General features: G+C 38.0%; 2 protein-coding genes across 6 annotated transcripts in view; both read left to right on the forward strand.

Annotated features, from left to right (window-relative positions):
- TOGARAM1 (TOG array regulator of axonemal microtubules 1) overlaps positions 1–2944 on the forward strand; it is a 72072-nt gene extending 69128 nt beyond the window's left edge. For 4 of the 5 annotated variants that reach the window (XM_053224418.1, XM_015072393.3, XM_053224419.1 and 1 more), the window contains 2 exons: positions 1140–1226; positions 1805–2944. In XM_053224418.1, the coding sequence (XP_053080393.1) occupies positions 1140–1226; positions 1805–2058 (341 nt within the window). In that variant the 3' untranslated portion in view covers positions 2059–2944. The remainder of the gene's footprint in view (positions 1–1139; positions 1227–1804) is intronic. The other variant, XM_053224421.1, reaches the window with a different exon arrangement.
- An 8813-nt stretch (positions 2945–11757) lies between these two features.
- The window catches only part of PRPF39 (pre-mRNA processing factor 39), a 38384-nt gene continuing 35096 nt past the window's right edge, over positions 11758–15045 (forward strand). The window contains exon 1 of the mRNA XM_027065650.2: positions 11758–11912. The gene's annotated coding sequence lies outside the window, so the exon portion shown is untranslated. The remainder of the gene's footprint in view (positions 11913–15045) is intronic.

Below are 15045 nucleotides of genomic sequence, written 5' to 3' on the forward strand. Positions count from 1 at the left end.
CATGTGATAAAATGACATAGAACTATACACACGTAGGGATGCCTGACTGGCTTGGTCATTAAAGCATATGACTCTTGATCTCTGGGTCATGAGTTCAAGCCCCGGGTGTAAAGCTTACTTAAAAATCAACAAAGAAGGTGAATGATGTAGATTAGAATTATGCACAGGTATTGTACAAATGTCAGATTCTTTGTTTTGATATGTACTGTAATTATGTAAGATGTAACCTTTGGATGGACAGTACACAGGACCTTTTTGTACTGTCTCTCCAATTTCCTGTGATCTATAATTATTACAAAATTAATGGGGCTCCTGGGTGGCTCAGTCGGTTGAGCATCCGGCTTCGGCTCAGGTCATGATCTCACAGTTTGTGAGTTCGAGTCCCACGTCGGGCTCTGTTCTGACAGCTCAGAGCCTTTGGAGCCTGTTTCAGATTCTGTGTCTCCCTCTCTCCCTGCTCCCCCGCCCCCACTCGTGCTCTGTCTCTCTCTCTCAAAAATAAATAAGCATTAAAACTTAAAAAAATTAAAACTGAAAAAATCAGTAAAAATAAAAACTACCCCCTCCAAAATGTAGTTTTTTTCTGTTTTTTTATTTTGTTTGTCTTTAATAAACTTATATTCTATTTTTTGGAATAAGATGACTGGGAGATAGGCAATTCTTTTGCTTTTTTATGCCATATGATAGCTCTTTTAAAACTCTTATTTGAGGTATTTTATTTCTTATTTGCTATAAGAATAGTATTCTATTAAGGTTTTATAGATAATGTTAAGTACTGATTACATAGATTTAAAAATCTTTTTAACACATTTGCATTCATTTGTGTATCTTTTCCTTTTATTTAAAAAAAATGTTTTTTCAACGTTTATTTATTTTTGGGACAGGGAGAGACAGAGCATGAACGGGGGAGGGGCAGGGAGAGAGGGAGACGCAGAATCGGAAACAGGCTCCAGGCTCTGAGCCATCAGCCCAGAGCCTGACGCGGGGCTCGAACTCACGGACCGCGAGATCGTGACCTGGCTGAAGTCGGACGCTTAACCGACTGCGCCACCCAGGTGCCCCTCCTTTTAATGCTTTGTAATGAAAAGTAAGAACTCATAACTCTTTAAACATGTGTCTGTATTATTCTTTTTGTTTAGACAATTATTTGCTTCTACAGCCATTTTGCACAAAAGCTCAGTTTTTAAATGGAAAAGCAAAACAGGATATGACTGAAAAGCTTGCTGGTAAATATTCTTTAATTGCTATTTCTAAAGAAATATTAACTAAGGAAAAATGATAGGCAGTTCAATTTCTTTTTGGGATAGCTACCAAATTCAATATCATTACCCACAATGTAGAAATGAATTGCATAATGATCTATATGAGAACTTTTTAAGACTTTTACCCCAAATTTTTTTGTTTATCCTTTTTTTTTCCAGTAAGAATTTCTTCCTTGTCACATTTAAAAATAGACATTAAAATCAAATTGGTACTCATGAAAAACTGTTTCAAATTATTTATTTGATAAAAGATCAGTGGGTTAAAAATGTATGTTTTTTGGAAAACATTGAGATGAATTTGGGGTTTAATTCCTATCTTTACTAATTTTGCCTGAGCTAAGTTGTCCTATGTGGAATTCTAATACTTGAAGATTCCAATCTTTGGGAGAAAAGTTTCTGACCTTACCTTCTTTAAAATGCTTGACATTTTAAGACAAGTGACATAGAGAAGAAGCTTAGTATGTTTTATATGCTGTTTAATTAGCAAAAATTGAATTTATATTTTTAAAAACCTGACTGTTTACTAAATTTTTATGTTTCAGATATTGTTACGGAACTTTATCAAAGGAAGCCCCATGCCACAGAACAGAAAGTATTGGTTGTTTTATGGCATCTCTTAGGGAACATGACAAACAGTGGCTCTTTGCCTGGAGCTGGAGGAAATATACGAACAGCCACAGCTAAATTATCGAAAGCACTTTTTGCGCAAATGGGTCAGAATCTGTTAAATCAGGCTGCATCTCAATCACCACATATCAAAAAGAGTTTAGAAGAATTGCTCGATATGACAATATGAAATGAATTATGAATCTTTGATGAAATATAGTATGATGAACAAAATTGTTTACATGATGACAAATGGAACTTTTTCAAGTTACATTTTCAGTGCCTGCACTACTCATCTGGTAAATTAAGTCAATGGCTATTTGTATTTGCAGCCAGTGGGCACACATCTGCTCTGTATCAACCCTACCACTTGTACCCATCACAGACAGAGAAACCTAAAATAATTAATATAACCTAATATTCATGAAATCTGAGGCCCATGGAATGAATCCAGTTATATTTTTGAGGAAAGTCCTGCTCATTTGCACTGTTCTATAGAAACGACAGTTCATTGCCCTATATGTACAATTAGATTTGTAATTAAAAATATACTTTTTATTATGTAATCATGTTCTGTCATTACTCAGCCTTATTTTATGAAGTGAAATAAGTCATTGAACTATGTTATCACAAACTAACTTTTGTGTGCTATTTGTGAAAAACATGTATTTCTGAAATCAGTCTGCTAATATGATTGTGCAGTATTAGCTTGCTTTTGCTGCTGTTAATGTGATATATTTGCTTACCATTTGGGTTTAATCATCTATAATTGTGAAATTTAACAAGTTATAATGAAGCATGGTGACCAAAGTTTTAGAAAACACTTAAACATTTTAAATGCACGTTTAAGAAAACATGTTGAATGTAACTTCCCTATTTTTGTGTGAAAACACTAAATTTTATTTCTATATGTCCTGACATTTATAAAGGTGTTATTTTGCTGCCCAGTTGTGTAATTCTCAAAAATAGTGCCAGGTCTTCTATAGGCTTTTCTCAGAATTCTTGGGCTATAAGTACTGTATGCATCTTAAAAAGAAAAGGAATGTTATAAAAATAAAAGGATTTATTTCTGTAGATATGTGAGAGGTGTCCTATTTTTCCAACTTCCAAATTTGTTAAAATAAAAAGTTTATATATTGTAATACTGACCTATCATTTTCAGTTGGTATACTTGATAAAATATTGACCTATCTCTATTGACCTAACAATAGACCTGGATTATAGTTCTAGCTATAGAACTATAGGAAAATTAGACATGTGATCTTGGGCAAGTCACTTACCAGTTCTAGGTCTCCCATTTTGTCATCTCTAAAATATGAGAGCTGACTAGATGATTTTTAAGGTTCTGTTTTGTTCTAAAATTATATGGTTCTGTGTTGTAGTTTATTCAATGATCACTTTATTACAACTGTGAACTATCCTCATTCTTTTTCACTTCTTGTGTCACTAACTGGTTTTCTGATGTATTTGGCTGCATTTTAAATTGTGATTCTTTGTATTACTGCATGAGTGCTAAGAAGAAATGGGGGTGCAGGGGGTTACAGCAATTTGAAGAGAAGCTGAAAGGAAAGACTTGGTTACTTTTTCTGTTTATGGGCATTGTTACATACATTCATAGTTACATATTTCTTAAATGCTTTATCTTCTAAGTGTATTTTATTATGTATCTATAGTTTAGGTCTCAAGTTGGCAAACTTTTTCAGTAAAGGACCAAAAAGTAATTACTTTTGGTTTTGTAAGCTATAGACAGATTGTGGCATATTCTTTGTTTTTTGTTTCATTTTTTTATAATGTTTTAAAAATGTAAAAAATATTCTTAGCTCAGGCCAGACAAAAACAGGCCTCTGGCCTAGTTTGTCAACACCTGGTTTAGACTCTTTTGACCTTAGCTGTAAATCTGAAATCGTCATTAAAGTTTGCTTTAACCCTTAATGATATGCACCATTGAAACAATAGTTACAGATTCCAAGTTTTATTAATTTTGACCATTGTCCCTGTGTCATTGCAAATTTGCCCCTACTAAATTTGCATTAACGTTGGATATATTGAAGGCAAATTTTAAATTTCAAAGGGAAAAGACCATTACTTTGTGTATAAGCTTAATTATCTCTTTTTTTTTTTTTGAGTTGATGTAGTCTGAATTCTGCACTGAAAAAGTACAGTAAATAGTCACTACTATTAATGTGAGGACTTTACATAATCTCTGTGCTGTCTTTTATTATAAAAAAATTTTTTAATGTTTATTTTTAAGACAGAGAGAAACAGAGCATGAACGGGGGAGGGGCAGAGAGAGCGGGAGACACAGAATCCAAAGCAAATCCAGGCTCTGAGCTGTCAGCACAGAGCCTGATGCGGAGCTCCAACTCACCAGACTGCGAGATAATGACCTTAGCCGAAGTCGGAAGCTCAACTGACTGAGCCACCCAGGTGCCCCAGTGCTATCTTTTATTATAAATAAAATACTCATGTAACAGAGTCCCAGGCCTTAAAGATTTTCTCACTTTTAGTAACTTCTTAATAATGAGCACTCAGAAGTCAAGCACTCTGTTATCAAGAACTGTTATCAACCCAGAAGTCAACAAAAATTGGAGACTGATCACTGATTAAAAGAACTAATGCAGCCGAAGGCCTGAATAAATTGGAATGAAGGAATAATTATACAAGTAGTGATAATTATAAAAGTTTATCCTCACACTGTAACTAAAAAATAAAGAGAAAAATTTAAATGGCAGATTTCCCCAATGGAATCCATATCATATAGTCATTAAAAATGATGGGGCGCCTGGGTGGCTCAGTCGGTTAAAGTGTCCGACTTCGGCTCAGGTCATGATCTCACGGTCCGTGAGTTCAAGCCCTGTGTTGGGCTCTGTGCTGACGGCTCAGAGCCTGGAGCCTGTTTCGGATTCTGTGTCTCCCTCTCTCTCTGACCCTCCCCTGTTCATGCTCTGTCTCTCTCTGTCTCAAAAATAAATAAACGTTAAAAAAAATTTTTTTTAAATGTTAAATACTTTAATCACAAGACAATATCCATAGTGTGTTGAAGGAAAAAAGTCTGACTACAAAATAAATGCAGTGTCTCTATCAAATATATATGCATACAGAAAATAGAATTGGAATAATATACAGCAACATGTTAAACTGTAGTAAACTATGAGTAAAGAAGTTAATTTTTTTCAGTGTATTATGCAATTTCTATTTTTTTCAGAAATTAGCAATATGTGTTACTTATGTAATAAAATTTCAGTTACAATAGGTAAAAGTCTGAAGAGAATCTGAAAATAAAGATAATGTGAAGAGAAAAAATAAGGCAAAAGAGAGAGACAGTGAATTATCAGTGTTAAGAGAGGTAGAAATGACTAGAAGGGAGATGAGAAAGGGGAGCAAGATATTATGAAGGTAAAGAGCTTAAGACTTTGATTTAGAAAGCATGGGTTTGGGAGCCAGTTTTATTATCACTTACCAAACCTTATGAATATTCTGAGCTACCATGAGGTCCAAAATTAAAATGGGATTAGGAATAAGAAAACATTTGTAAACTTCAAATTTTCTACAAAGATAATTTCTTGCCAGAAGCAAATGAAGAAAGATGAACACAAACCCTATAGAAATCTTGAGTGTTAGGATAAGCTAAACCTACTTATTTCATTGCTAGTTGGGGGGGTTGAATATATCAAACAAAGGCAAAATCAATTAAGTACTCAATTATCATTAATGATTTATGGTTTCATAAAGCATACTATAACAGAGAACCTAAATTCTTAATTCATAATTAAACTCTTTGGGCAGAACAATGGATAAGCAGAGACTTAAAGATTTTAAAGTAATTTACAGATTTATCAAAGTAGTCGTTAATATATATATATGTATGTGTATATATATACATATACTATACATATATATACATATACATATGTATATGTGTGTGTGTGTGTATACATATATGGGACAGCATTATGTAAAATGAAGACAGAATGATCTGGTGGTACCAAATTTTGGCCAATCCTGAATTACTTTTTTTTTTCACCACTCTACCTGGAGTAGTACCTAAGCTGGATGCTAAATAAATGATATTTGAATAAGATGGTGAATGTTACATAAATTTGAAATTTATTCTGGAGACAGAAAGCAATGTTTTCAAGGGTGGAAGTGTTGTATTAAAAAATAAAGCAAAATAACCAGTAGCAGAGAGTTAGTTGGATGGAGCAAGGCAAGGGTGTAGGCAAGGAAGTCAATTTGAAGCACTAATCCAAAAGGGACAAATAAATCTCATCAAATGTTACAGTCTAATGAGTTGACAGTATCTGCCTGTGCAATGTGTTGAAAAAGTTAAATCAAATTTCAGTAGGAAGGAGTGTATTGATCTATCCAGGACTCAGAGTCAGACTCTAGATAGTAAAGTATAGTAGAAGCAGTGAGAATTGAAAAAATGGATCTGAAATGTATTGGTAACACGGTTGACTGAATTGATGACACACTTAGATTTGGAGGATAGAGGAGTCAAAAATTAATGAAGTTTGTAACACTGGTGAGTTTCTCTAGAGCTTCTACTTTTTTTACTTAGGAAAGGAGGCCTTTTTTTATGTACTTCTAGCTCTATCTCATTGACCACCCTTACATTCATGGGAAGCTGAGAAATTGAGTATTTCATTTCCTCGTCTCAAAAGTAGAGGAAAATAATAGGGATTGTAGTGGGAATAGATATGACTGAGCCAGTCAATAATATCTGTCATATTCTATAAGCCCCCATTCTGTCTGATGAACCACAAGGCATTCTATGCCCCTGGGAACTGGTATTAGTTCAGAACCGTGTCCAATCAATTCTGAAAAGCATATTTTTTTCCCCCAGTGTGAAGTTACCTTGATACGTAGCTAGAGATCCCTTTCATAGTGATATTTTCATAGTGATATTATTGCAGAATCCTTAGTGGTTCCTTCCCTTATTTCAAGTGGTCATGGGAAGTAGGTGAGAATTGTGATTCCCTTATTTAGAGTTGTTTTTTTTTTAAATACAAAACAACTAAGATCTTAGTATTTTACTCATCTATTTCGATCCCATGATCAATTAGATATTGCTAAGTATTGTTGCTCCTGGCTGGCTCAGTGGGTTAAGCATCTGACTTTGGCTTAGGTCATGATCTAACGGTTTGGCTCATGAATTCAAGCCCCAAATCTGCTGTAGCACAGAGCCCACTTGGTATCTTCTGTCTCCCTGGCTCTCTGCCCTTTCCCCGCTCGTGTGCGCATGCACACTCTCTCAAAAATAAATAAATGTTAAAAAACAACAACAACAACAACTTTGGGGCAAGTGGGTGGCTCAGTTAGTTAAGTGTCTGACTCCAGCTCAGGTCATAATCTCATGGTTCGTGGGTTCAAGCCACACATCAGGCTCTGCACTGGTGGCTTGGACCCTGCTTGGGGATTCTCTCTCCCTCTCTCTGTTCCTCCCCCACTCACATTCGCTTTCTCTCAAAATAGATAAACTTAAAAAAAAAAAGATATTGCTAAGTATCCCTGATGGTCAGACCATTTAATCACCACAAGATCCTGCTCCCTATTATCCTTATTATGCTTCTTTGCCTCTAATAATTGAGTTCTCTCCATCTAGGAATCTTTGTATCACCATAGAAATCACTGCACCTATATCAACAGAAGACCCTACTATAGCACCCCCAGCCACAGAGAAAAACTACCACACAATCTTCCTTGACTTACAATGGGGTTATGTCCCAATAAACCCATTGTAAGTTGAAAATGTTGTAAGCTGAAAATGCATCTAACACACCTATCAAACATCATAGCTTAGCATAGTCTACCTTAAACGTGCTCAGAACTGGGGTGCCTGGTAGCTCAGTTGGTTGAGCATCCGACTTCAGCTCAGGTCATGATCTTGCAGTCCGTGAGTTTGGCCCTGCGTCGGGCTCTGTGCTGACAGCTCAGAGCCTGGATCCTGCTTCGAATTCTGGGTCTCCCTCTCTCTCTGCCCCTCCCCCCACTTGTGCTCTGTCTCTCTCTCTGTCAAAAATAAAATAAACATTAGAAAAAAATTTTTTTAATAAAAAAAATGTACTCAAGCACTCTCAACAATAGCCAAATTGTGGAAAAAGCCTAAATGTCCATCACCTGATGAATGGATAAGGAAATTGTGGTTTACATACACAATGGAGTACTACATGGCTAGTAAGAATGAAATATGGCCCTTTGTAGCAACATGGATGGAACTGGAGAGTGTGATGCTAAGTGAAATAAGCCATACAGAGAAAGACAGATACCATATGTTTTCACTCTTATGTGGATCCTGAGAAACTTAACAGAAACCCATGGGGGAGGGGAAAGAAAAAAAAAAAAGAGGTTAGAGTGGGAGAGAGCCAAAGCATAAGAGACTCTTAAAAACTGAGTGCAAACTGAGGGTTGATGGGGGATGGGAGGGAGGGAGTGGTGGGTGATGGGCATTGAAGAGGGCATCTTTTGGGATGAGCACTGGGTGTTGCATGGAAACCAATTTGACAATAAATTTCATATATTAAAAAAATAATAAAAAAATATTTTCTACTAAAACAAAAACGTGCTCACAACACAATGGCCTATAGTTGGGCAAAATCATGTAACACAAAGCCTATTAATATAATTAACTGTTGAATATCTCATGTAATTTATTGAATACTGTACTGAAAGTGAATAACAATGGTTGTATGTGTACAGAATGGTTTTAAGTGTTTCAATGTTTTTTAAAATGTTTTATTTTTGAGAGAGAGAGAGAGAGAGAGAGAGACTGAGAGGGAGAGAATGAGTAGGCTAGGGGCAGAGAGAGAGGGAGACAGAATCTGAAACAGGCTCTAGGCTCTGAGCTGTTGGAGCTGGATGCGGCGCTTGAACTTGTGAACTGTGAGATCATGACATGAGCCAAAGTCATACTCTTAACCGACTGAGCCACCCAGGTGCCCCAAGTGTTTTAATGGTTTTAAGGGTATGTTTACCCTCGTGACTGAGTGGCTGACTATGTGCTTAATCACTCTTGCACCATCTTGAAGTTGAAAAATCATTAACTTGAACCATGTAAGTTGGAGACTGCAGTACTTTTCAAAGATGCTGACTCTCCCCTCTCCTGTGTATTTCTTAAATCTTGGTGAAGGGAGTGTACCTGGCACTCTTAGGGATACATGAGAAATTTCATTGAGGGCTAGACGAAGAAGAAAATAATTTTAGATGACATTATATATATGTAATATGTATTATATATATTTATAATATTACATATTGACATATACGCATATATGTATATTTGGTGAAGTCTATATAGATTTCCAAATAAGGCAGGAATGATCTCTTCAGACCAGTGAGAAGGGGTTGCTTTTGTTTGATGAATGAGGCTCAAACACGGAGAGGTTATGAGTTAAAGATACTTCAAATTATTTGAATTCTACCATGTGCCCATTTCATTTCTTTGGTTCTGCTCTTTCCTGAACAATGCCTTAATCTTCACAGAAGAGTTCTGACAAGGCTATGAATTCAACTGACATTGTAATTTGGCAATCTGTGGGCTCAGACTTTGAGTGTATTTGGCTCTTTTAGGCCCATGGCTGCAAAGAATAAATTCTTTTGTTACTATCAGAGGAAGTCCTTGATTTTTGGTCCCTACTTTAAGCTAAGAATTTAGAAATCTGATCTTATCACTGTCTTTAAGCTGTCCAGTGTTAGTATAAATAACCACCCCACCCTTCATTTTCTGCCAAAAGTTTTGCCTTCCATGGGCACGTCATTTTAGATGGCTGCAGTTTTATGCCATATGTGTACTGTATGCATTGAGAATCCCAAGCAGGCTCCACAAAGTCAGTGTGGAGCCCAATGTGGGGCTTGAACTCACAAACCATGAGATCACGACCTGAACAGAAATCAAGGGTTGGATGCTTAATCAACTGAGCCACCCAGGAGCCCCTGTAGATGCCTAATTCAAACAGAAGAGAGTTCATAAAAAGCATCTGTTATTATAGTTTTTTATGAGGCTAGGTAGCTAGTAAGAATGTCCAAATTGCATCACAGAGCTGGTCTGGGGAAAACACTACTGCCAGTATTATAGAGGAGAGGTACCACATCACCCACTGATACCACACACTCCCACACTGAATCCTGGCCTTAAGAGTCATGTGTGCATATCTCTAAGTGTGTGTGTGTGTGTGTGTGTGTGTGTGTGCGCGCGTGCACGCGTGCGCGTGCGTGTGTGTAGGGGGACTAGGAAAGTAAGTGTCTAGTAGTTTTGGCTCCTACAGTGGAATGTAGGCTCTCTGCTTCAGAGAGAGGTGATGTCCCAAACAGAGCGAGGGTTTTGTATGCTAAAACAAAAAATGTCCACTGCATGAGTCACTGACATATGGAAGGTAATGTAATCAATTAGGAGAAAACACATTGCATTTAAATTTCACATTTATGTGAGGTTTTGTGTTAGTCTGGGTCTTCCAAAAAGCAGATGCCATAATGGCAAGAGATTTATCAGGAAAAAAAAAACAGTGGAGATTTTAAAGCAGGAGAGTGAGAGCAAGAGCACTGACTGGTTGGAAAGGTAAGATGTAGAAAACTAGATAAAGAGAAACAATGAATCTACAGTGAATAAAGAATAAGTAGATAGATTTTTACAAAATGTCTATTGGAGGGGAATGCTATCTCAGAGCTAATCTTATTTACTGATGAAGAATTTGTAATAAGTTTAGGAAAGATTGGAAGAACCAGAAAAGGAGTGACGGCTTGGCACTCAGAAACACTGAATGACAGTGCTGGGGCAAATTCTGCCAGTCTTTCCAATATATTATTCCCTTAACTGTTCCTTCCCATAGTCAACATCTAAAGTTGCTAGTTAAAACCAGTAAAAAGTGTAGCTGCACTGAGAATCCAAAAGTTAGCTTGAATATTAGAAGTGCCAATGGAAAGGGAAAGGGAAAGTGGCAACACAGTTTGATGAAAGTGAAAGGTAGACATAAGAAGACTGATTTTTTAAAGTTTATTTTTGTATTTAAGTAGTCTCTACCCCTAATGGGGGGCTTGAATTCAGCACCCGGAGACAGAGTCCCATGCTCCTCTGACTGAGACAGCCAGGTGCCCCCGCTTTTCATATTTGGAAGCAAAGTTAGTATCGAGGGGATTTACGATTAACAGGGTTGTGCACAGGAAATGCCATCTTGCAAAGAAATATTTCTGGAATCAGATTCCAAAGGAGGAACTTGCAGTGCAATTATGGTACTGCTGAATCTTGAACAAGAGATTGCATGGTAGGTGGTGTGTGAACTCAGGAACCTTGTAACAGAAACAGGATAGAGGCCGGATTGGAAGAAAAAAAACCCATTTTTAAAGTGAGGATGGGAGTGTAATTCGAGAGGACTGCTAAGATTGTCAAGGCAAGAAGCCTTCATATTTGTCCAGAAGATAATCTTACACATCCTTTTAATGATCAGTTCCTCAAGCCCCTAACTTGTTTCCACCAGTTTCCTCTTTTTTTTTTTTTTCTGTTTCCTCGTGAGGAGACCTGAGAGGACCCAGAATCCGTATCATCCTGAAGTATGGAGATTTAAGACCGAATTTCTGTTGATGTCTAGGGAGAATGGTAAATTGTTGGGAAAAACCTTACACTTGCCCCAAAAGACAACATTTTTCTACAATATTTTTCTTTCCGGGGTGGGGCGGGGCGGTATCTGTGTTTAAGATCAAGAATTTAAAAGACCCTACACACCGTCTTCTAGCTTAGAAAGTCTCCAAAGAGGGAAGAAAACAGCAGGAGCAGCTGCCCCGTCTTCGGTGACGGCGGGGCGTACACCAGGCGGAGACCGGGCGGGGCCGGGGCCCTAGGATCCCGCTGAGGGCGAGGCCTGCGCGCAGCACAACCACGTGACTCCTTCGCCCCTTGGGACACCGACGCATGCGCGCCGCGCTCTCGACGAGGCGGCTTTGGTGTTGGTGGCGGCTGCCGCGGTGGCTGTGGGACGGAGACGGTGGAAGTGCCATCCTCGGCTCGGTTGGCCCAGACTGCGGCTCATGGCCTTGAGTGGCATCCGTCATCAGGTCAGCTGGGGCGGGCGTCTTGGAATTGGCCTGGGGGGTGGGGTTGGTGATTCGAGGGACTGGAAGGGGCCTGCCTTGTTTCAGGCCGCACTGAGGTTGCGGCCTCCCTCTCCCGCCGTGTTTGAGGCCAGGCTTGGCCTGGCCTCGGCTCCCAGCTGTCCATTCCTTTCTCCTTCCCACCTGTTGGGTGGAGCAGTGCAAGGTTTCTTTTCTTAGTTAGACCAAACGCTTCTCTGACGAGTGCTTACGGAGCGCGGGGAAATGTGGGCCTCCACCTTGATATAGGAAGCGTTTTGGGGGTGAGTCTGAAGCTCTTGCTTCCTCAAGAGATGGAAACCAGTGTGCCGGGACAACTGGGAATGGAAGGGACTCAGTAGTAGCCGCTAGAGAATTGGGAGAATTCAAATTCTGTTAATTAAAGCTTGTAGGCGCCTTGTAGGGGCGCGCGCTGCGTGTTATGACTACACTAGTCACACTTTTAGGACCCTGAGTCACAGCACCTCAAATACCGGCCAGAGGTTTTGGCGGCACAGGATAGAAGCAGGAAAAGCAGCCATTGAAGATCTTAATAGGATCTCTTAAAGAAATCTATTTAAAAATAATGTTTACCTTTTGTAGTCAGAGACCAACAGTGTGTTTTCCTCGCTTTGAAATTTAGTAAGTAGTACTGCTCTTTTTATCGATGATATTATAATACCATATTATCTTATGCCGATTTTTTAGTTTGATGTTCATGTTGCCTTCTCTGTAAGGACTTCATGTTATTTGGCAACTGATCCAATCTGTTCAGAAATACTGTAAACTTTTTTACAGCTGGAAAGGTTGAAGCTTACAGGGAAGCATGAAGCTCGTGTTGGAACTTAAGTGTTTTGTATGAAGCTGGTGTTGGAACTTAAGTGTTTTGTCTCTCTGGGAGCTTAAGTGGATTGAAAAAAAACAAACAACTGTCAGGTACCCCCCCTCCTTACTCCCATTTATAACCTCATTCTAGAGTTGGAAAAGTTGGAACTTTCCACTGTTCAGCTTCTGGTAGGGATAAAGTGAACTAAAGGAGTTCTACTAAAATATACAGTTCTTAGACTCTGAACTCTGGAATAATTAGGTGTTGACCAAAGATGGCTAATTAGTAGGTGGTATGAGATATTTGAAATGAGAATTGAAAAGCAGAATTTTTTTTTTTTTTTTTTTTTTAGTGTCAGAGTATTTGGTAATATTTTTACTTGCTTACCTATAGTTGAGTAAGAAAAAGAATTTTATAAATCAAATGATAAAAGTGTGTGTGTGCACACGCCCGTGTTTTAAAGATAAAGAACAGGGATACCTGGCTGGCTCAGTCAGTAGAGCATGGGACTATTGATGTCAGGGTTACGAGTTCGAGCTCCATGTTGGGTGTGGAGATTACTTAAAAATAAAATCTTAAAAACTAAATAAATAGAACATTCTGTGGTATGTTAGTAAGTAATTCCACGTAGAACGTAGGATTTTCTGTGTATGTGAAAAATAGTCAAAGGAGATAGGAAGTAGTAGTAGTAGTAGTTCCAGTCAAATGGTGATTTTTTTTTCAAAGACCTGAAGATGACACAGACATTTATGTAAATATGTGTATATAAAGTTGAGTTTTTGGAACATACTAAGTGTTTAATATGTGGAAACTTAAAAAAGGTCTATCTGTGAACATTCTGTTTAGCCTCTGAAAGTCGTTGCCAAAACCAGTGGTTAGTCCCTTTTCTTAACAGCATTTGTTTTCAAATTGGCTTATCTGTATTTGAGGAACAGAGTATCTGATTGTAAAGCTAGTTGATTTGCAGCACGCAAACTACTGACTTTTTAGTCCTTAGATTTTTTTTGTGTGTTGCTCTGTTTATGAAAAGAATAATAAACAGTACGATCTTGAGTGCCTATAGAGTTAAAAGAGAAGACATTAAATTAGACTTCCCATTCTTAGTTAAGTATGGGTTAAGTGATCCACCAAAACACCTTTTAAATTTTAAGATGGCATGCTGAATTGTTAGTGAAATGTTTAATGTATGTTATAACTGAACTAAAAGTTCAATGTATGATAAAGAACTATATTTATTTAATGTACTACACTGTCAGTTATAATTTATCATGTTTTCTTTCGTGCTTATGAACTTTAGGTCTCTAATAAGATTTTATAAGAAAGTGCAATGTAGTAAAAAGGCATTGATTGGTTTGGTGAGTTGAGAAAAGGAGGAAAGTTTTGTTAGGCTCAGAAGACAGGGTGAGCCAAGGCTCAGACATGAAAAATATATTGGGCTTTGTAAATGGCAATGAGGAGGAATACTGTAGGATTCGTATGTTTGAAAAGTTATGTTACTCACTTTTTCAACAGACATTTAATGTGCTGTTACATACCAGACACTGTTTTAGGTTCTAGGAACACAGTACTGAACAAAACCAAGATCTCTGTTCTGCTGAATTTAACATTACAGTAATATTAATTTATCCATAGCCTTAGTGTAGCAGTGTTTCTCAATTCTTTTTGACTGAGACCTGTAATAATTTGTACATATAATAGTGAATCCCAAAAAACAGTAGTTGCATTCTGTATGTGTTTCAACAATAGGCCCTCAATATGTGCCTGAACTCTGATACTTTCTTTTCAATTCTATAATTTTCTATTAAAAAACAAACGAGAAGCTGATTTGAAAAGCTGATTTGAAGCTGTCTAAAGTTTGATAAACATTACTTAAGAGGGGAGATAAAATAGGAGCACGTGGCTAGCTCAGTCAGTAGAGCATGCAACTCTTGATCTCCGGGTTGTGAGTTTGAGCCCCATGTTGGGTATAGTGATTGCTTAAATAAACAAACTTTGGGGGTGCCTGGGTGGCTCAGTTGGTTAAACATCCAACTTTAGCTCAGGTCATGATCTCACGGTTTGGTTCATGAGTTCTAGCCCTGTGTCAGGCTTTGTGCTGATAGCTCAGAGACTGGAGCCTGCTGAGAGAGGGAGACACAGAATCCGAAGCAGGCTCCAGGCTCTGAGCTGTCAGCACAGATCCTGATGTGGGGCCCAAACTCACAAACTGCGAGATCATGACCTGAGCCGAAGTCAGACGCTTAACCAACTGAGCCACCCAGGCACCCCTAAATTTTTTTTCTATTTTATTTT

This window comes from Acinonyx jubatus, chromosome B3 (genome assembly GCF_027475565.1).
Source record: "Acinonyx jubatus isolate Ajub_Pintada_27869175 chromosome B3, VMU_Ajub_asm_v1.0, whole genome shotgun sequence".
NCBI classification, from domain to species: Eukaryota; Metazoa; Chordata; class Mammalia; order Carnivora; family Felidae; genus Acinonyx; species Acinonyx jubatus.